Consider the following 21,879-nt stretch of genomic DNA (forward strand, 5'->3'; position numbering starts at 1 on the left):
TCATATTTTAGACTCCACATATAAGTAATATCATATGGTATTTGTCTCTTTCTGACTTATTTCACTTAGTATGATCATCTCTAGCTGCATCCATTCTTTCTAAAGAGCATTTAATATTCTATCAAATAGATATATGACAATTTCTACTGCTGGGGTTAGACTGTTGCCTTAAACGTCTTTTATTATCTTAACTTTGCTTTGTCCCTCTCTCACAATATGTGGGAAATGGTTTAAATAAGGTTATTATACTTACAACATATTAGTCATAAGCTCCCTTTCTTCATTTATAGTAACATTATAAAATTTTGATCACGTCCTCATTCCTCATTCCACAATTTCCATATTCTTTAGCACAGAGTTAGCACTACTAATGTTTTCTTAAAACGTGTCCTTAGAAGAACTTTGGATTCAACTATATTACATTTTGTATCTTCGTTATAACAAAACTCAAACTCAAGTAAATCACCTGTATATATTGGACAAGTTTCACGTCCTGTGACTACCAGCTTTCCAGAATAAACAAAATGATGATGGTTTGCCTTCATAAGTGGCAAAGACCAGTGAGAGGAATTTTTAAATCCACGACATGCTTCTCAATTCACAAAACTAGATATTGCTCAATCTCATCACTAAGACATAATCACTGAGAGGCTACTCTGTATAAGGCATGCTGCTATGGCCTAAGAGACAAGGAAGACAATATTCACTAAAGAAAAAGCCAGGTGGGAGCAAAGCAAATTGAGTGTGGGTCTGGGTGAGATGCTGGACTGATGGGTGTGCAAACCACCTGTGTAGAATTACCCTAATTAAGGCGATGAAGCTAATGAGGGTTGATCCAATCAATGGATTCCTTGGACAAATCCAACCTTTATTGACTTCATCTCCACTATGTGATAATAAGTGACAGCTATGTTAGCAGAGCAAACATCTGGGCCCAAAAGCAAAAGAAAGTAGATGAGTAATGAAGATATACTGACTGGGAAAACTCTATTTGACTTGCCAGTGATAAAGAGAAAAAAAACTGGGTCCAATTAAGAGATATCTTAAAATTTCTGAACTCAGATGGGCCAAATTAAAATGGATCAGGGAACGATGGTGGGAAATGATAAAGAAAAGGCATATATGTATGCCTGCTGCAGAAGAAAAAGGTGGCAGGAAAGATTACATCTGTGGTTTATGAAATAGCATAATTTACTCAAGGCCTGAAACACTCTGAAGATGAGGGAAGGCAAGGTGATAGGGAGTACCATGTGGCAGAGGCCCCCCAGAGCACAGGTCAGAAAGCACCATCCACTGTGCAGGACTTTGTTAGGGATAATTCCCCAGCAGAGAGAAATATCAGGGCAAAGGTAGAGTGTTCCCTAAAAGGCAGACTTCAAAGGCCTACAAAACTCCAAACCAGACCATATCAGTAGCAACCACAGTATGGAACTAAAACCAAACGAGCAAAATATAAAGACTTGGGAGATCTGTGGAAAAAAAACACAGAGGAAAAAAAGAGCAGGCTATGAATCATCTCATAAATGTGGCAGCCATCCCGATTAGGAGACAGCAGAAGCTGAGATGCTGAACAGAGCTCACTGAAGAATTAAAAATTAAGATTCTGCATTGTTATGCCAGAAAAGCAGAAGTTAATGGGCAAATTGAAAGCAAAACACTTTAAATACATCAAAGTGGATCCTAAGGAGGAGGGAAGGAAATGTTAGGATAGATTCCAAAATAAAGGTAACTCCACCACCAATTTGTAAATTTAGCAAGAAGATAGAAAGGTTTCAGGGCTTCCCTGGTGGCGCAGTGGTTAAGAATCCGCCTGCCAAGGCAGGGGACACGGGTTTGAACCCTGGTCCAGGAAGATCCCACATGCCGTGGAGCAACTAAGCCCATGCGCCACAACTACCGAGCCTGCACTCTAGAGCCCGCGAGCCACGGGTACTGAGACCGCATGCCACAACTACTAAAGCCCGCGTGCCTAGAGCCGTTGCTCCACAACAAGAGAAACCACGGCAATGAGAAGCCCAGGCACTACAACAAAGAGTAGGCCCTGCTCGCTGCAAATAAAGAAAGCCCACACACAGCTAAGACCCAACGCAGACAAAAATAAAATTAATTAATTTTTTAAAAAAAGAAGTGTTTCAGATGCCCATCTCAACAACAGGTAGCAAAATACATTGGGAGATTTTTTTTCCCCAAAGATATGAAAAGCATACCTTCTTAATTGAAGATTTCTAGCAACTGAGCTAAGTTCTAGGACATGAAGCCCAAATCAATAATATGGATCCACTGACTTCTAAAGAAACAAAAACCAAGATTTGCTTTTGTCCTTACCATTTTCTCTGTCTACTCCTGGAAAAGGACATCACGTGATAGACAAAGTTGAATTAATCCAACATTGAAGATGCTGAAGGAATGACACCAGGTTCAATGGAAGACAATCTAAGCTACAGTGGCTAAAAAAATGCAGACCATCCATGCACCTGAGTGAACCTCCTTGGCTGGGACAAAATAGAGTTAGAAAATTGGAGAGGAGATATTTCTGGGTCTTAATTCTTCCAAGAAAAAGATTTCAGTGTGGCTCTTTAAATTCTGTGGCAACAGTAGGAGAAGAAATCAATTTGTGAGACCTCAGTTTATTCTGGAGGATCCCAACTCTGGAAAGTGGAGCTGCTTCACATTTTGACACTCAGGAACAAATTTTTGGACTATGATGTCATTAGTACGTAACGTGTAACTCTTTCTGGTGAACCAGATTAGACAATGCAGCTAGAATTCAAGACGGGAAGTTAAAAGGTGGGTGAAAACTATTATATATAAGATGGATAAACAACAAGGTCCTACTGTATAGCACAGGGAACTATAGTCAATATCCTGTGATAAACCACAATGGAAAAGAATATTAAAAAAAGAATGTATACATGTGTATAACTCAGTCACTTTGCTGGACAGCAGAGATTGGCACAACTTTGTAAATCAACTATACTTCAATTAAGAAAAATAAAATTAAAAAAATACAAATGAAAATAAAAGGGGAGACTTCCCTGTTGGCACAGTGGTTAAGAATCCGCCTGCCAATGCAGGGGACACGGGTTCGAACCCTGGCCCAGGAAGACCCCACATGCCGTGAAGCAGCTAAGCTTGTGCACCACAACTACCGAGCCTGTGCTCTAGAGCCCGTGAGCCATAACTACTGAATCCCGCATGCTGTAGGGCCAACTACTGAGTCCATGTGCTGCAACTACTGAAGCCCACGTGCCTAGAGCCTGTGCTCCGCAACAAGAGAAGCCACTGCAATGAGAAGCTCGTGCACCACAACGAAGATTAGTGCCCCCGCTCGCCGCCACTAGAGAAAGCCTGCGTGCAGCAACGAACACCCAACACAGTCAAAAAATAAAAATTTTTTTTATAAGTTTAAAATAATTAAATTAAAAAAATAATAAATGGGGGGGTGAATTGGGGGCCTATGTAGTATGGTCTTGAGTATCTTTAACTAATGTCCATCTTGACTCATTTCAGAGGTTTCTTGGGACAATACCAGACAACAGCTGAACTGCTGATGTTCTCTAACAGAACTACAGGACAGAAATAAAGATCGAGAAAGGGTTCAGACAAAGCTGGTAGCAGCTCTCCCTAATATTCTGATGATTTCATTCTCCAAGAAGGATAAACTTGCCCTCAGTTGAAAAACCCAATGGATCAACAGAAAGAACTAAAACTGGATGAATACAGAGAAAGGAAAAGCTCCAGTCTTCCACCCTCACCCACCTTATCCCTTAATTCCTCCCTAAAAATGAATGGCTAAACTAATTAGGTTAAGTCCTAATTGGCACTAATTGCTCACTTTCACTAGTAGGTGAAGTCATTTTAGATAAAAGGTTCTGCACATGAATGTGGCATCCTTCCTTCCTCTTTCATATTTGCAGCCCGATCAGTAAGAAAAAAAAAAAAATACCCAGTAATTTTGCATTCTCTCTCCTCTTCTCTCATGGGCATTCACATTACTTTGGGAAAGGCTGCCAATCAGGAGTAAGATTTTGGATTTAAAAGAAGAGGCCCCATTTGAGCCAAAGCTTTGTGTTCCAGTCCTGAATAACACAGCACTCCACACTGGGAGTTATAAGCACGAGCCTTGCTAACAATAAAGCATTAACCTTGTTTCCCATTGGGCAATATCCTTTGTATGTATATACAGTCTCTGGAATATTATAGGGAGAGAGTGGTAATAGGGCAGGATCTGGACGTGGCTACGTGCCTTGCTATAATGCCATCAAAGTCTCAGTTCAACTCCCAACACTTGCCTTCTAGCAGCTTATGAACCAATTGGGGACAAAAAAGAAATACTAAGATCTAAAGTCGTACAAGATGAGGATCAAAGGAATGTTTTTGGAATTCAGAGAAAGAAAAATGTACACTTCTGATTGGTTGGCATAGTCAGGAAACTGGCTTCGTGAAGGAGATGAGATTAAAGCACAAAAAGGTAGGATTTCAAAAGACAAAGAAGGGAACATTTCAGGAATGATCAGAGGTGGAGGAGTGGGCACTGGAGGAGCCTCAGGAATAGGAACAGCAAAAGCTGAGAGACAAAAAAAATTAAAGGTAAGGAAATGGATGTAAACAATTTTGGCTGAAGTAGGGAGTTTACATAGGGGTGTAGAAGAAAGATGAAACCAAAACAAGTCTGTTAACACCAGAATGTGAAAGATCTTGAATGCCAATAGGTTATCTGCACTTTATTCAATAAATATTAAAAAGTCATCAAATGATGGTTACATAAACTGGGGAGAGACAAGTGGATGGGATCTGGGGAACCACTTGGCTTGATGTATGTTATTGTCAAGGTCTTAACTTTATTTTGGATGGTAAATTTGTTATACTATCCAAAATGATTTTTAGGGGAATCGGGAAGATGGTGGAAGAGTAAGACGCGGAGATCACCTTCCTCCCCACAGATACACCAGAAATACATCCACACGTGGAACAACTCCTACAGAACACCTACTGAATGCTGGCAGAAGACCTCAGACCTCCCAAAAGGCAAGAAACTCCCCACGTACCTGGGTAGGGCAAAAGAAAAAAGAATAAACAGAGACAAAAGAATAGGGACGGGACCTGCACCAGTGGGAGGGAGCTGTGAAGGAGGAAAAGTTTCCACACACTAGGAAGCCCCTTCGCGGGCGGAGACTGCGGGTGGCAGAGGGGGAAAGCTTCGGAGCCGCGGAGGAGAGCACAGCAACAGGGGTGCGGAGGGCAAAGTGGAGAGATTCCTGCACAGAGGATCAGGGCCGACCGGCACTCACCAGCCCGAGAGGCTTGTCGGCTCTCCGGGCGGGGCGGGCGGGGCTGGGAGCTGAGGCTCGGGCTTCGGTAGGAGCGCAAGGAGAGGACTGGGGTTGGCGGCGTGAACACAGCCTGCAGGGGGTTAGTGCGCCACGGCTAGCCGGGAGGGAGTCCGGGAAAAGTCTGGACCTGCCGAAGAGGCAAGAGACTTTTTCGTCCCTCTTTGTTTCCTGGTGCGCGAGGAGAGGGGATTAAGAGCGCTGCTTAAAGGAGCTCCAGAGATGGAGGCGAGCCGCGGCTAACAGCACAGACCCCAGAGACGGACATAAGACGCTAAGGCTTTTGCTGCCGCCACCAAGAAGCCTGTGTGCAAGCACAGGTCACTATCCACACGCCCTTCCGGGGAGCCTGTGCAGCCCGCCACTGCCAGGGTCCCGGGATCCAGGGACAACTTCCCCGGGAGAACGCACGGCGCGCCTCATGCTGGTGCAACATCGCGCTGGCCTCTGCCGCCGCAGGCTCGCCCCGCATTCGCACCCCTCCCTCCCCCCAAACTGAGTTAGCCAGAGCCCCCAAAGCAGCTGCTCCTTTAACCCCGTCCTGTCTGAGCAAAGAACAGATGCCCTCCGGCGACCTACACGCAGAGGCGGGGCCAAATCCAAAGCTGAGCCCCGGGAGCTGTGCAAACAAAGAAGAGAAAGGGAAATCTCTCCCAGAGCCTCAGAAGCATCGGATTAAAGCTCCACAATCAACTTGATATACCCTGCATCTGTGGAATACATGAATAGACAACGAATCATCCCAAATTGAGGAGGTGGACGTTGAGAGCAAGATTTATTTTTCCCCTTTTCCTCTCTTTGTGAGTGTGTATGTGTATGCTTCTGTGTGAGATTTTGTCTGTACAGCTTTGCTTTCACCATTTGTCCTAGGGTTCTATCCATCCGTTTTGGTTTTTTTTCTTTAAAAAATTTTTTTTCTCTTAATAATTATTTTTTATTTTAATAACTTTATTTTATGTTACTTTATTTTATTTTATTCTATTCCTTCCTTCCTTGTTCCCATTCTCTTTCTTTCTTCTTCCTTCCTCTCTCTCTCTCTCTCTTTCTTTCTTTCTTTCTTTCTTTCTTCTTCTTCTCCCTTTTATTCTGAGCCGTGTGGATCAAAGGCTCTTGGTGCTGCAGCCAGGAGTCAGTGCTGTGCCTCTGAGGTGGGAGAGCCAACTTCAGGACACTGGTCCACAAGACACCTCCCATCTCCATATAATATCAAATGGCAAAAAACTCCCAGAGATCTCCATCTCAACACCAGCACCCAGCTTCACTCAACAAACAGCAAGCTACAGTGCTGGATACCCTATGCCAAACAACTAGCAAGACAGGAACACAACCCCACCCATTAGCAGAGAGGCTGCCTAAAATCATAGTAAGTCCACAGACACCCCAAAACACACCACCAGACGTGGACCTGCCCACCAGAAAGACAAGATCCAGCCTCATCCACCAGAACACAGGCACTAGTCCCCTCCAATAGGAAGCCTACACAACCCACTGAACTAACTATAGCCACTGGGGACAGACACCAAAAACAACGGGAACTATGAACATGCAGCCTGCAAAAAGGAGACCCCAAACACAGTAAGATAAGCAAAATGAGAAGACAGAAAAACACACAGCAGATGAAGGAGCAAGATAAAAACCCACCAGACCTAACAAATGAAGAGGAAATAGGCAGTCTACCTGAAAAAGAATTCGGAATAGTGATAGTAAAGATGATCCAAAATCTTGGAAATAGAATAGACAAAATGCAAGAAACATTTAACAAGGACCTAGAAGAACTAAAGATGAAACAAGCAACAATGAACAACACAATAAATGAAATTAAAAATACTCTAGATGGGATCAATAGCAGAATAACTGAGGCAGAAGAACGGATAAGTGACCTGGAAGATAAAATAGTGGAAATAACTACTGCAGAGCAGAATAAAGAAAAAGAATGAAAAGAACTGAGGACAGTCTCAGAGACCTCTGGGACAACAATAAACGCACCAACATTTGAATTATACGGGTTCCAGAAGAAGAAGAGAAAAAGAAAGGGACTGAGAAAATATTTGAAGAGATTATAGTTGAAAACTTCCCTAATATGGGAAAGGAAACAGTTAATCAAGTCCCGGAAGCACAGAGAGTCCCATACAGGTTAAATCCAAGGAGAAACACGCCAGGAGACATATTAATCAAACTGTCAAAAAGTAAATACAAAGAAAACATATTAAAAGCAGCAAGGGAAAAAGGACAAATAACACACAAAGGAATCCCCATAAGGTTAACAGCTGATCTTTCAGCAGAAACTCTGCAAGCCAGAAGGGACTGGCAGAACATATTTAAAGTGATGAAGGAGAAAAACCTGCAACCAAGATTACTCTACCCAGCAAGGTTCTCGTTCAGATTTGATGGAGAAATTAAACCTTTACAGACAAGCAAAAGCTGAGAGAGTTCAGCACCACCAAACCAACTTTACAACAAATGCTAAAGGAACTTGTCTAGGCAAGAAACACAAGAGAAGGAAAAGACCTACAATAACAAATCCAAACCAATTAAGAAAATGGGAATAGGAACATACATATTGATAATTACCTTAAATGTTAATGGATTAAATGCTCCCATCAAAAGACACAGATTGGCTGAATGGATACAAAAACAAGACCCATATATATGCTGTCTACAAGAGACCCACTTCAGACCTAGAGACACATACAGACTGAAAGTAAGGGGATGGAAAAAGATATTCCATGCAAATGGAAACCAAAAGAAAGCTGGAGTAGCAATTCTCATATCAGACAAAATAGACTTTAAAATAAAGACTATTAGAAGAGACAAAGAAGGACACTACATAATGATCAAGGGATTGATCCAAGAAGAAGATTTAACAATTGTAAATATTTATGCTCCCAACATAGGAGCACCTCAATACAGAAGGCAAATACTAACAGCCATAAAAGGGGAAATCAACAGTAACATATTCATAGTAGGGGACTTTAACACCCTACTTTCACCAATGGACAGATCATCCAAAATGAAAATAAATAAGGAAACACAAGCTTTAAATGATACAAAAACAAGATTGACTTAATTGATATTTATAGGACATTCCATTCAAAAACAACAGAATACACATTTTTCTCAAGTGCTCATGGAACATTCTCCAGGATAGATCATATCTTGGGTCACAAATCAAGCCTTGGTAAATTTAAGAAAATTGAAACTGTATCAATATCTTTTCCCATCACAATGCTATGAGACTAGATATCAATTACAGGAAAAGATCTGTAAAAAATACAAAGATATGGAGGCTAAACAATACACTACTTAATAACGAAGTGATCACAGAAGAAATCAAAGAGGAAATCAAAAAATACCTAGAAACAAATGACAATGGAGACACGATGACCCAAAACCTATGGGATGCAGCAAAAGCAGTTCTCAGAGGGAAGTTTATAGCAATACAATCTTACCTCAAGAAACAGGAAACATCTCGAATAAACAACCTAAACTTGCACCTAAAGCAATTAGAGAAAGAAGAACAAAAAAACCCCAAAGTTAGCAGAAGGAAAGAAATCATAAAGATCAGATCAGAAATAAATGAAAAAGAAATGAAGTAAACGATAGCACAGATCAATAAAACTAAAGCTGGTTCTTTGAGAGGATAAACAAAATTGATAAACCATTAGCCAGACTCATCAAGACAAAAAGGGAGAAGACTCTAATCAATAGAATTAGAAATGAAAAAGGAGAAGTAAGAACTGACACTGCAGAAATACAAAAGATCATGAGAGATTACTACAAGCAACTCTATGCCAATAAAATGGACAACCTGGAAGAAATGGACAAATTTTTAGAAATGCAAAACCTGCCAAGACTGAATCAGGAAGAAATAGAAAATATGAACAGACCAATCACAGGCACTGAAATTGAGACTGGGATTAAAAATCTTCCAACAAACAAAAGCCCAGGACCAGATGGCTTCACAGGCAAATTCTATCAAACATTTAGAGAAGAGCTAACACCTATCCTCTTCAAACTCTTCCAAAATATAGCAGAGGGAGGAACACTCCCAAACTCATTCTACGAGGCCACCATCACCCTGATACCAAAACCAGATAAGGATGCCACAAAGAAAGCAAACTACAGGACAATATCACTGATGAACATAGATGCGAAACTCCTCAACAAAATACTAGCAAACAGAATCCAACAGCACATTAAAAGGATCATACACCATGATCAAGTGGGGTTTATTCCAGGAATGCAAGGATTCTTGAATATACGCAAATCAATCAACGTGATACACCATATTAACAAATTGAAGGAGAAAAACCATATGATCATCTCAACAGATGCAGAGAAAGCTTTTGACAAAATTCAGCACCCTTTTATTATAAAAACCCTGCAGAAGGTAGGCATAGAGGGAACTTTCCTCAACATAATAAAGGCCATATATGACAAACCCACAGCCAACATTGTCCTCAATGGTGAAAAACTGAAAGCATTTCCACTAAGATCAGGAACAAGACAAGGTTGCCCACTCTCACCACTCTTATTCAACATAGTTTTGGAAGTTTTAGCCACAGAAATCAGAGAAGAAAAGGAAATAAAAGGAATCCAAATCAGAAAAGAAGAAGTAAAGCTGTCACTGTTTGCAGATGACATGATACCATATATAGAGAATCCTAAAGATGCTACCAGAAAACTACTAGAGCTAATCAATGAATTTGGTAAAGTAGCAGGATACAAAATTAATGCACAGAAATCTCTGGCATTCCTATACACTAATGATGAAAAATCTGAAAGTGAAATCAAGAAAACACTCCCATTTACCACTGCAACAAAACGAATAAAATATCTAGGAATAAACCTACCTAAGGAGACAAAAGACCTGTATGCAGAAAATTATAAGACACTGACGAAAGAAATTAAAGATGATACAAATAGATGGAGAGATATGCCATGTTCTTGGACTGGAAGAATCAACATTGTGAAAATGACTCTACTACCCAAAGCAATGTACAGATTCAATGCAATTCCTATCAAACTACCACTGGCATTTTTCACAGAACTAGAACAAAAGATTTCACAATTTCTATGGAAACACAAAAGACCCCGAATAGCCAAAGCAATCTTGAGAAAGAAAAATGGAGCTGGAGGAATCAGGCTCCCGGACTTCAGACTATACTACAAAGCTAGAGTAATCAAGACAGTATGGTACTGGCACAAAAACAGAAAGATAGATCAATGGAACAGGATAGAAAGCCCAGAGATAAACCCACACACATATGGTCAACTTATCTTTGATAAAGGAGGTAGGAATGTACAGTGGAGAAAGGACAGCCTCTTCAATAAGTGGTGCTGGGAAAACTGGACAAGTACATGTAAAAGTATGAGATTAGATCACTCCCTAACACCATACACAAAAATAAGCTCAAGATGGATTAAAGACCTAAATGTAAGGCCAGACACTATCAAACTCTTAGAGGAAAACATAGGCAGAACACTCTATGACATAAATCACAGCAAGATCCTTTTTGACCCACCTCCCAGAGAAACGGAAATAAAAGCAAAAATAAACAAATAGGACCTAATGAAACTTCAAAGCTTTTGCACAGCAAAGGAAACGATAAACAAGACCAAAAGACAACCCTCAGAATGGGAGAAAATATTTGCAAATGAAGCAACTGACAAAGGATTAATTTCCAAAATTTACAAGCAGCTCATGCAGCTCAATAACAAAAAAACAAACAACCCAATCCAAAAATGGGCAGAAGACCTAGACATTTCTCCAAAGAAGATATACAGATTGCCAACAAACACATGAAAGAATGTTCAACATCATTAATCATTAGAGAAATGCAAATCAAAACTACAATGAGATATCATCTCACACCAGTCAGAATGGCCATCATCAAAAAATCTAGAAACAATAAATGCTGGAGAGGGTATGGAGAAAATGGAACACTCTTGCACTGCTGGTGGGAATGTGAATTGGTACAGCCACTATGGAGAACAGTATGGAGGTTCCTTAAAAAACTACAAATAGAACTACCATATGACCCAGCAATCCCACTACTGGGCATATACCCTGAGAAAACCATAATTCAAAAAGAGTCATGTACCAAAATGTTCATTGCAGCACTATTTACAATAGCCCGGAGATGGAAACAACCTAAGAGCCCATCATCGGATGAATGGATAAAGAAGATGTGGCACATATATACAATGGAATATTACTCAGCCATAACAAGATACGAAATTGAGCTGTTTGTAATGAGGTGGATAGACCTAGAGTCTGTCATACAGAGTGAAGTAAGTCAGAAAGAGAAAGACAAATACCGTATGCTAACACATATATATGGAATTTAAGAAAAAAAAATGTCATGAAGAACCTAGGGGTAAGACAGGAATAAAGACACAGACCTACTGCAGAATGGACTTGAGGCTATGGGGAGGGGTAAGGGTGAGCTGTGACAAAGCGAGAGAGAGACATGGACATATATACACTAACAAACGTAAGGTAGATAGCTAGTGGGAAGCTGCCGCATGGCACAGGGATATCAGCTCGGTGCTCTGTGACCGCCTGGAGGGGTAGGATAGAGAGGGTGGGAGGGAGGGAGACGCAAGAGGGAAGAGATATGGGAACATATGTATATGTATAACTGATTCACTTTGTTATAAAGCAGAAACTAACACACCATTGTAAAGCAATTATACCCCAATAAAGATGTTAAAAAAAAAATCTAGAAACAATAAATGCTAGAGAGGGTGTGGGTAAAAGGGAACACTCTTGCAGTGTTGGTGGGAATGTGCACTGGTACAGCCACTATGGAGAACAGTATGGAGGTTCCTTAAAAAACTACAAATAGAACTACCATATGACCCAGCAATCCCACTACTGGGCATATACCCTGAGAAAACCATAATTAAAAAAGAGTCAGGGGGCTTCCCTGGTGGCGCAGTGGTTGAGAGTCCACCTGCCAATGCAGGGGACACGGGTTCGTGCCACAGTCGAGGGGGGGGTACCACATGCCGCGGATCAGCTGGGCCCGTGAGCCATGGCCGCTGGGCCTGTGCATCCGGAGCCTGTGCTCTGCAACGGGAGGGACCATGGCAGTGAGAGGCCCGCATACCGCAAAAAAAAAAAGAGTCATATACCACAATGTTCACTGCAGCTGTATTTACAATAGCCCGGAGATGGAAACAACCTAAGTATCCATCATCGGATGAATGGAAAAAGAAGATGTGGCACATATATACAATGGAATATTACTCAGCCATAAAAAGAAACAAAATTGAGCTATTTGTAATGAGGTGGATAGACCTAGAGTCTGTCATACAGAGTGAAGTAAGTCAGAAAGAGAGAGACAAATACCGTATGCTAACACATATATATGGAATTTAAGAAAAAAAAAATGTCATGAAGAACCTAGGGGTAAGACAGGAATAAAGACACAGACCTACTAGAGAATGGACTTGAGGATATGGGAAGGGAGAACGGTAAGCTGTGACAAAGCAAGAGAGAGGCATGGACATATATACACTACCAAATGTAAGGTAGATAGCTAGTGGGAAGCAGCCGCATAGCACAGGGAGATGAGCTCAGTGCTTTGTGACCGCCTAGAGGGGTGGGATAGGGAGGGTGGGAGGGAGGGAGACTCAAGAGGGAGGAGATATGGGAACATATGTATAACTGATTCACTTTGTTATAAAGCAGAAACTAACACACCATTGTAAAGCAATTATACTCCAATAAAGATGTAAAAAAAAAGAGAAAAAAATGATTTTTAATAATTATTCAATTAGTCATCAGATGATTTTAAGCTGTGCTTCTATATGAATAAATACCCATTTCTGGTTACACTCAAAAAGACTCAGTAAAAAATAATCAAAAGAAAATTAAATATAAAATCATAGTTACACCTATACTTTACCAATATTCAATAATTATTTCAGAATGAAGGCTGTACCTCCAAATTTCTCAACTGCTTTCTCCACTGCACTGCTGATTTGTTGTTCATCTCTCACATCAACAACACATGGCAAGGCCTTTCCTCCAGCTGCTTTGACTACAAAGGATAAACAAAGAAACATTAAAGCATTCAAATATTAAACCTTTCATCAATATCAAACCTCTGACACAAGAGTCAAAAGAAAAAAGTACCCCATTTTCAGAAAATCAATATAAATAACTATGTCTTATAACTACTAGCAACTCTGCCCTACAGTAGGACAGACTGATGAATCCAGCTGCAGACTAGCTAGGCCAACTCTATTAAAAAACCAAAAAGGAAGGTAATTTTTTAAAATGCTATTAAAATGGGGAAGGTAATTTAAAAGACCTTTATTATGGAAAATTTCAAAAAATCTACAAAAATATAAAGAATGTATAATGAACTATCATGAATCCATCTCCTATCTTCAATGATTGATAATGTTTTGCCAGTTATTTAATTTGTTTATCTACCCCCAATTCCATTTTGTTTTTTGCTGGTGTATTTCAAAATTAACCTCAGGCATCATTTCACTCATAATTTCTTCATATGTATTCCCCTAGCATAACCACAATACTATTAACGTAACTAACAAAACTAGCAATATCAACTGAAGCTGAAATTTAAGTCATTACTCCTGGCACAGTGCCTTGAATATAAGCACTCAATAGCTATTTGTGAACTGCAAATATTAAAATAATGACTTGTGAATTATGCAGAGAACAGTAACATGGAGTACTTTTTCAAAGTGTTCACACCATCCACCTCTCAAATTCTTTCCTCTACTTCCACTCCTCTACTCTCTGCTCCCATCCAAGAACCACTGCCCTCATGAGACATGATATTTAACGGGAGTCTCTCCCATCACTTAAAACTGCTGGGGAGAAAAATGGTTCCCAAACACTGCTGTAAGGTGACAAAATATTTCTTTAACCTGATAAAATTATTTTTAGGGTAGACTTCAGATAGATATAATTAAACTTTCCAGCAAATTCTCTATGTATTGAAACTCACTTTCTTCAGCAGCAGTATAGATTGTGCCTGCAAGTTTGGGGTGTGCCTGGGCAGTCTTTGCAGCAATGACTATATTTGCTCCATCCTTTGCTGCTTTCAAAGCAATAGCTTTGCCAATGCCACGGCTCGCGCCTGTGATGAAGACAGTACATCCTGCTAGCTTCCTACAACAGAACAAATGTGACCTTATTAGAAAGCTCAATGTTTTTATTTACTTACCAGTTTCAGGAATTCATGCACATAGTCACAAAACATGTTTCCTCCTCTATCAAACTTTCTATAAACCCTCCTCCCTCCCCATCTGATAGCTAATAACTCTACTTTACTCCCATTGTACAATGATTTACAAATTATTACAACTGCAGCGGCCAGATCTGCCATGACTTGGCAAACAAAATCTGCTCAAATGAGAAGTAAATCTTAAAGAGAAATGAGGAATTAATAAACTACATAAACGTATTTTTCTGACAGAAAAAGTGTTAACAAAGCTTATTCTTTTTTTTTAAAACACTTTTTTTTAAATTTTATTTATTTAGTTATTTTATTTAGTTATTTTTGGCTGTGTTGGGTCTTCGTTTCTGTGAGAGGGCTTTCTCCAGTTGCGGCGAGCGGGGACCACTCCTCATCGCGGTGCGCGGGCCTCTCACTGTCGCGGCCTCTCTTGTTCCGGAGCACAGGCTCCAGATGCGCAGGCTCAGTAGTTGTGGCTCACGGGCCTAGTTGCTCCGTGGCATGTGGGATCTTCCCAGACCACGGCTCGAACCTGTGTCCCCTGAATTGGCAGGCAGATTCTCAACCACTTCGCCACCAGGGAAGCCCACAAAGCTTATTCTTGAAAAAATTTTTAAAAGAGCTTATTTTTGAGTGGTGGGATTATGAATAAATTGTATCATATTCTTTATATTCTTCAGGATTTTTCAAATTTTCTTCAATGAATACATACCACTTAAAAGGAATTATGTAAGAGCTAATAATTTTTTAACAGATGCTCATCATTGCTTATAATAGCCAGAGTGGAAACAACACAAATGTCCATCAACTGATGAATGGAAAAGTAAAATGTGATATATACATAATACAATGGGATATATTCAGAAATAAAAAGGAGTGAAATACTGATCTATGCTACATGGTTGAACCTTGAAAACATTATGCTAGTTGAAAGAGTCACAAAGGACCTCATATTGTATGATTCCATTTATATGAAATGTCCAGAACAGGCAAACCTATAGAGACACAAGAATTAATGTTTGCCTAGGACTGGGGGTGGGGGATTTGGGGGTTGACAGCTGAGGGGTATGGGGTTTCTTTTGGGGATGATGAAAATATTTTAAAATTGATTGTGGTAATAGTTGCACAACTCTGTGAATATACTAAAAAAATATAGTATACCACTTAATTGTATACTTTAAATGGGTAAATTGTGTGGTGTGTGAATTACATCTCAGTAATGCTGTTAAACAAACAAACGTAGAAAGATGGCAAAGAACTCAGGGTATTGTTCAAAAGATTCTGTGATCCAAATGTACTGAGGAAAGTTCTCTGTGTCCATTAAGTTTTCTATATCTACCCACCTTAACTTTTAACCTTCTAATTATTCAGTTGTTAGATGAGAAGAAAACCTGTATAAAGTCAGATAACAGTGAGGGAAACCTACTTTCTTGTTTACTCTCTAAAGGCAAATAAAAAGCTTGTTTAAGGAGAAGGATGGAGAGGACAGCAAAAGTGACAATGACAAAGAGAAAAAGGGACAGTAACCAAAGACAGGGGTAACAGATAAGTAGGCTTGTTAACAAAAGAACATAAAGCTCTTGCCAAGATCTGGAGAAATACACTCTAGAAGCAAATTAAGAGGTAAAAGTGGGAGGATTTCAAAATAAGGAATAAATGGTTTAGCAAGAAAGAAGGGGAGTGGAGAAGTGAGGAAGAGACAGAGGTGTTAACTATTTTTAGTGAAATAGCAAACACAAAAAGCATATAAACTAATGTGCATAGTTTAAAGAACAAAATAAGATAAATACCAAGAAATAGAAATAGAATATTACCAACGCCCCAGAAGCCACCTGTCTATTCCTCTCTAACTATCCTTCTTCTTCCTCCCGACCCACAAAGTGACAACTACTTTATTTTTATTTATTATACAGCAGGTTCATATTAGTTATCTATTTTATACATATTAGTGTATCTATGTCAATCCCAGTCTCCCAATTCATCCCACCACCATCACCCCCACTCCACTTTCCCCCTTTGTCTATGTTTGTTCTCTACATCTGTGTCTCTATTTATGCCTTGCAAACCGATTCATCTGTAACATTTTTCTAGATTCCACGTATATGCGTTAATATACGGTAGTTGTTTTTCTCTTTCGGACTTACTTCACTCTGTATGACAGTCTCTAGGTCCAGCCACGTCTCTACAAATGACCCAATTTTATTCCTTTTTATGGCTGAGTAATATTCCATTGTATATATGTACCACATCTTCTTTATCCATTCATCTGTTGATGGGCATTTAGGTTGCCCCCATGACCTGGCAAATTGTAGCGCTGCAAAGAACATTGGGGCACATGTGTCTTTTTTTTTTTTTTAATGAGCTAACTTTTAAAAATAAATTTACTTATCTACTTATTTCTGGCTGTGTTGGGTCTTTGTTGCTGTGCATGGGCTTTCTCTAGTTGCGGCAAGTGGGGCTAATCTTCACTGTGGTGCGCGGGCTTCTCACTGCAGTGGCTTCTCTTGTTGCAGAGCACGGGCTCTAGGCACACGGGCTCAGTACTTGTCGCTCGCGGGCTTGGTTGCTCCATGGCATGTGGGATCTTCCCAGACCAGGGATTGAACCCATGTCCCCTGCATTGGCAGGCGGATTCTTAACCACTGCGCCAACAGGGAAGTCCTACAAGTGTCTGGTGTTAGGGAGTGTTCTAATTTCATTCTTTTACATATACCTGTCCAGTTTTCCCAGCACCACTTATTGAAGAGGCTGTCTTCTCTCCATTGTATATTCTTGCCTCCTTTGCCAAAGGTAAGTGACTATGTGTGCGTGGGTTTATCTCTGGGCTTTCTATCCTGTTCCATTGATCTATATTTGTTTTTGAGCCAGTACCATACTGCCTTGATTACTGTAGCTTTGTAGTATAGTCTGAAGTAAGGGAGCCTGATGCCTCCAGCTCCGTTTTTCTTTCTCAAGATTACTTTGGCTATTCGGGGTCTTTTGTGTTTCCATACAAATTGTAACATGTTTTGTTCTAGTTCTGTGAAAAATGTCATTGGTAGCTTGATAGGGATCGCATTGAATCTGTAGATTGCTTTGGGTAGTATAGTCATTTTTACAATATTGATTCTTCCAATCCAAGAACATGGCATATCTCTACATCTGTTTGTGTCATCTTTGCTTTCTTTCATCAGTGTCTTATAGTTTTCTGAGTACAGGTCTTTGGCCTCCTTAGGTAGATTTATTCCTAGGTATTTTATTCTTTTTGTTGCAGTGGTGAATGGGATTGTTTCCTTAATTTCTCTTCTGATCTTTAGTTGTTAGTGTATAGGAATGCACGAGATTTCTGCACATTAATTTTGTATCCTGCAACCTTACCAAATTCATTGATTAGCTCTGGTAGTTTTCTGGTGGCACCTTTAGGGTTCTCTATGTATAGTATCATGTCATCTGCAAACAGTGACAGTTTTACTTCTTTTCCAACTTGGATTCCTTTTCTTTTTTGTCTCTGATTGCTGTGGCTAGGACTTCCAAAACTATGTTGAATAATAGTGGTGAGAGTGGACATCCTTGTCTTGTTCCTGATCATAGAGGAAATGCTTTCAGTTTTTCACCATTGAGAATGATGTTTGCTCTGGGTTTGTCATATATGGCCTTTATCATGTTGAAGTAGGTTCCCTCTATGCCCACTTTCTGGAGAGTTTTTATCATAAATGGGTGTTGAATTTTGTCAAAAGCTTTTTCTGCATCTATTGAGATGATCATGTGGTTTTTATTCTTCAATTTGTTAATATGGTGTATCACATTGATTGATTTGCATATATTGAAGAAGCCTTGCATCCCTGGGGTAAATCCCACTTGATCATGGCGTATGATCCTTTTAATGTGCTGTTGGATTCTGTTTGCTAGTATTTTGTTGAGGATTTTTGTATCTATATTCATGAGTGATATTGGTCTCAAATTTTCTTTTTTTGTAGTATCTTTGTCTGGTTTTGGTATCAGCGTGATGGTGGCTTCGTAGAATGAGTTTGGGAGTGTTCTGCAATTTTTTGGAAGAGTTTGAGAAGGATGGGTGTTAGCTCTTCTCTAAATGTTTGATATAATTCACCTGTGAAGCCATCTGGTCCTGGACTTTTGTTGGAAGATTTTTAATCAGCTTCAATTTTATTACTTGTGATTGGTCTGTTCATATTTTCTATTTCTTCCTGGTTCAGTCTTGGAAGGTTATACCTTTCTAAGAATTTGTCCATTTCTTCCAGGTCATCCATTTTATTGACATAGAGTTGCTTGTACTAGTCTCTTAGGATGCTTTGTATTTCTGAGGTGTCTGTTGTAACTTCTCCTTTTTCAATTCTAATTTTATTGATTTCAGTCCTCTCCCTCTTTTTCTTGAAGAGTCTGGCTAAAGGTTTATCAATTTCGTTTATCTTCTCAAAGAACCATCTTTTACTTTTATTGGTCTTTGCTATTGTTTTCTGTTTCATTTATTTCTCCTCTGATATTTATGATTTCTTTCCTTCTACTAACTTTGGGTTTTGTTTGTTCTTCTTTCTCTAGTTCCTTTAGGTGTAAGGTTAGATTGTTTGAGATTTTTCTTGTTTCTTGAGGTAGGTTTGTATTGCTATAAACTTCCCTCTAAGAACTGCTTTTGCTGCATTCCATAGGTTTTCCATCGTCGTGTTTTCATTGTCATTTGTCTCTAGGTAATTTTGATTTCCTCTTTGATTTCTTCAGTGATCTCTTGATTATTGAGTAAGGTATTGTTTAGCCTCCATGTGTGTGTTTTCTACGTTTTTTTCCTTGCAATTGATTTCTAATCTCATAGTGTTGTGGTCGGAAAAGATGCTGGTTATGATTTCAATTTTATTAAATTTACCAAGGCTTGATTTGTGACCCAAGATGTGATCTATGCTAGAGAGTGTTCCATGAGCACTTGAAAAGAAACTGTAATTTGCTGTTTTCAGATGGAATGTCCTATAAATATCAGTTAAATCTATCTGGTCTCTTGTGTCATTTAAAGCTTGTGTTTCCTTATTAATTTTCTGTTTGGATGATCTGTCCATTGGTGTGAGGTGTTAAAGTCCCCCAGTATTATTGTTACTGTCAATTTCCTCTTGTATAGTTGTTAGCAGTTGCCTTATGTATTGAGGTGCTCCTATGTTGGGTGCATATATATTTCTAATTGTTATATCTTCTTCTTGGATTGATACCTTGATCATTATGTAGTGTCCTTCCTTGTCCCTTGTAACATTCTTTATTTTAAAGTCTATTTTATCTGATATGAGTATTGCTACTCTGGCTTTCTTTTGATTTCCATTTGCATGGAATATCTTTTTCCATCCCCTCACTTTCAGTCTGTATGTATCCCTAGGTCTGAAGTGGGTCTCTTGTAGACAGCATATATATGGATCTTGTTTTTGTATCCATTCAGCAAGCCTGTGTCTTTTGGTTGAAGCATTTAATCCATTCACATTTAAGGTAACTATCAATATGTATGTTTCTATTACCATTTTCTTAATTGTTTGGGGTTAGTTTTTGTAGGTCCTTTTCTTCTGTTTTTTCCAATTAGAGAAGTTCCTTTAGCATCTGTTGTGAGCTGGTTTGGTGGTGCTGTGCTGAAGTCTCTTAGCTTTTGCTTGTCTGCAAAGCTTTGATTTCTTGGTCGAATCTGAATGAGATCCTTGCCAGAGTAATCATGGTTGTCAGTTCTTCCCTTTCATCACTTTAAATATCGTGCCACTCCCTTCTGGCTTGTAGAGTTTCTGCTGAGAAATCAGCTGTTAACCTTATGGGAGTTCCCTTGTATGTCATTTGTCGTTTTTCCCTTGTTGCTTTTAATAATGTTTGTCTTTTTTATCAATTTGTTTACTATGTGTCTCAGTGTGTTTCTCCTTGGGTTTATCCTGCCTGGGACTCTCCACGTTTCCTGGACTTGGGTGGCTATTTTCTTTCCCATGTTAGGGAAGTTTTTGACTATAATCTCTTCAAATATTTTCTCGGGTCCTTTCTCTCTCTCTTCTCCTTCTGGGACCCCTATAATGCGAATGTTGGTGCATTTAATGTTGTCCTAGAGGTCTCTTAGGCGGTCTTCATTTATTTTCATTCTTTTTTCTTTATTCTGTTCTGCGGCAGTGAATTCTACCATTCTGTCTTTCAGGTCACTTATCTGTTCTTCTGCCTCAGTTACTCTGCTATTGATTCCTTCTAGTGTATTTTTAATTTCAGTTATTGTATTGTTCATCTGTTTGTTCTTTAATTCTTCTAGGTGTTTGTTCTTTAACTCTTTTAGGTCTTTGTTAAACATTTCTTGCATCTTCTCAATCTTTGCCTCCATTCTTTTTCCAAGGTCCTGGATCATCTTCAGTATCATTATTCTGAATGGTTGCCTATCTCCACTTCATTTAGTTTTTTTGGTGGGGGTGTGGGGTTATCTTGTTCCTTCATCTGGTACCTAGTCCTCTGCCTTTTCATCTTTTCTTTCTGTGAATGTGTTTTTTTTTCCCACAGGCTGCAGGATTGTAGTTCTTCTTGCTTATGCTGTTTGCCCTCTGGCAGATGAGGCTACCTAAGAGGGTTGTGCAAGCTTCCTGATGCAAGGAACTGGTGGTGGGTAGAGCTGGGTATTGCCCTGGCAGGCAGAGCTCAGTAAAACTTGTCTGCTGATGGGTGCAGTTGAGTTCCCTCCCTACTGGTTGTTTGGCCTGAGGCGACCTAGCACCAGAGCCCACAGGCTCCTTGGTGGGGCTAATGGCGCACTCCCGGAGGGCTCACGCCAGGGTGTACTTCCCAGAACTTCTACTGCTAGTGTCCTTGTCCCTGCAGTGAGTCACAGCTGCCCCCTGCCTCTGCAGGAGACCCTCCAACACTAGCAGGTAGGTCTGGTTCAGTCTCCTATGGGGTCATTGCTCCTACTGCCAGGTCCTGGTGTGCACACTACTTTGTGTGTGCCCTCCAAGAGTGGAGTCTCTGTTCCCCCCAGTCCTGTCGAAGTCCTGCAATCAAATCCCACTAGCCTTCAAAGTCTGATTCTCTGGGAATTCCTCCTCTCGTTGCCAGACCCCCAGGTTGGGAAGCCTGACGTGGGGCTCAGAACCTTCACTCAAGTGGGTGGACTTCTGGGGTATAATCATTCTCCAGTTTGTGAGTCACCCACCCAGCAGTTATGGGATTTGATTTTATTGTGATTGCACCCTTCCTACCGTCTCATTGCGGCTCCTCCTTTGTCTTTGGATGTGGAGTATCTTTTTTGTTGATTTCCAGTGTCTTCCTGTCGATGATTATTCAGCAGGTAGTTGTGATTCCAGTGCTCTCCCAAGAGGGAGTGAGCGCATGTCCTTCTACTCCACCAT

General features: G+C 40.0%; 1 protein-coding gene across 1 annotated transcript in view; it reads right to left on the bottom strand.

Moving 5' to 3' along the window:
• The window catches only part of HSDL2 (hydroxysteroid dehydrogenase like 2), a 90,681-nt gene that overhangs the window by 60,268 nt on the left and 8,534 nt on the right, over positions 1–21,879 (bottom strand). Inside the window, exons 2-3 of the mRNA XM_067743645.1 lie at positions 14,321–14,484; positions 13,283–13,381 (exon numbers count right to left, since the gene is read on the bottom strand). Coding sequence (XP_067599746.1) covers positions 13,283–13,381; positions 14,321–14,484 — 263 coding nt within the window. The remainder of the gene's footprint in view (positions 1–13,282; positions 13,382–14,320; positions 14,485–21,879) is intronic.

This window comes from Pseudorca crassidens, chromosome 7 (assembly GCF_039906515.1).
Source record: "Pseudorca crassidens isolate mPseCra1 chromosome 7, mPseCra1.hap1, whole genome shotgun sequence".
Classification (NCBI taxonomy): domain Eukaryota; kingdom Metazoa; phylum Chordata; class Mammalia; order Artiodactyla; family Delphinidae; genus Pseudorca; species Pseudorca crassidens.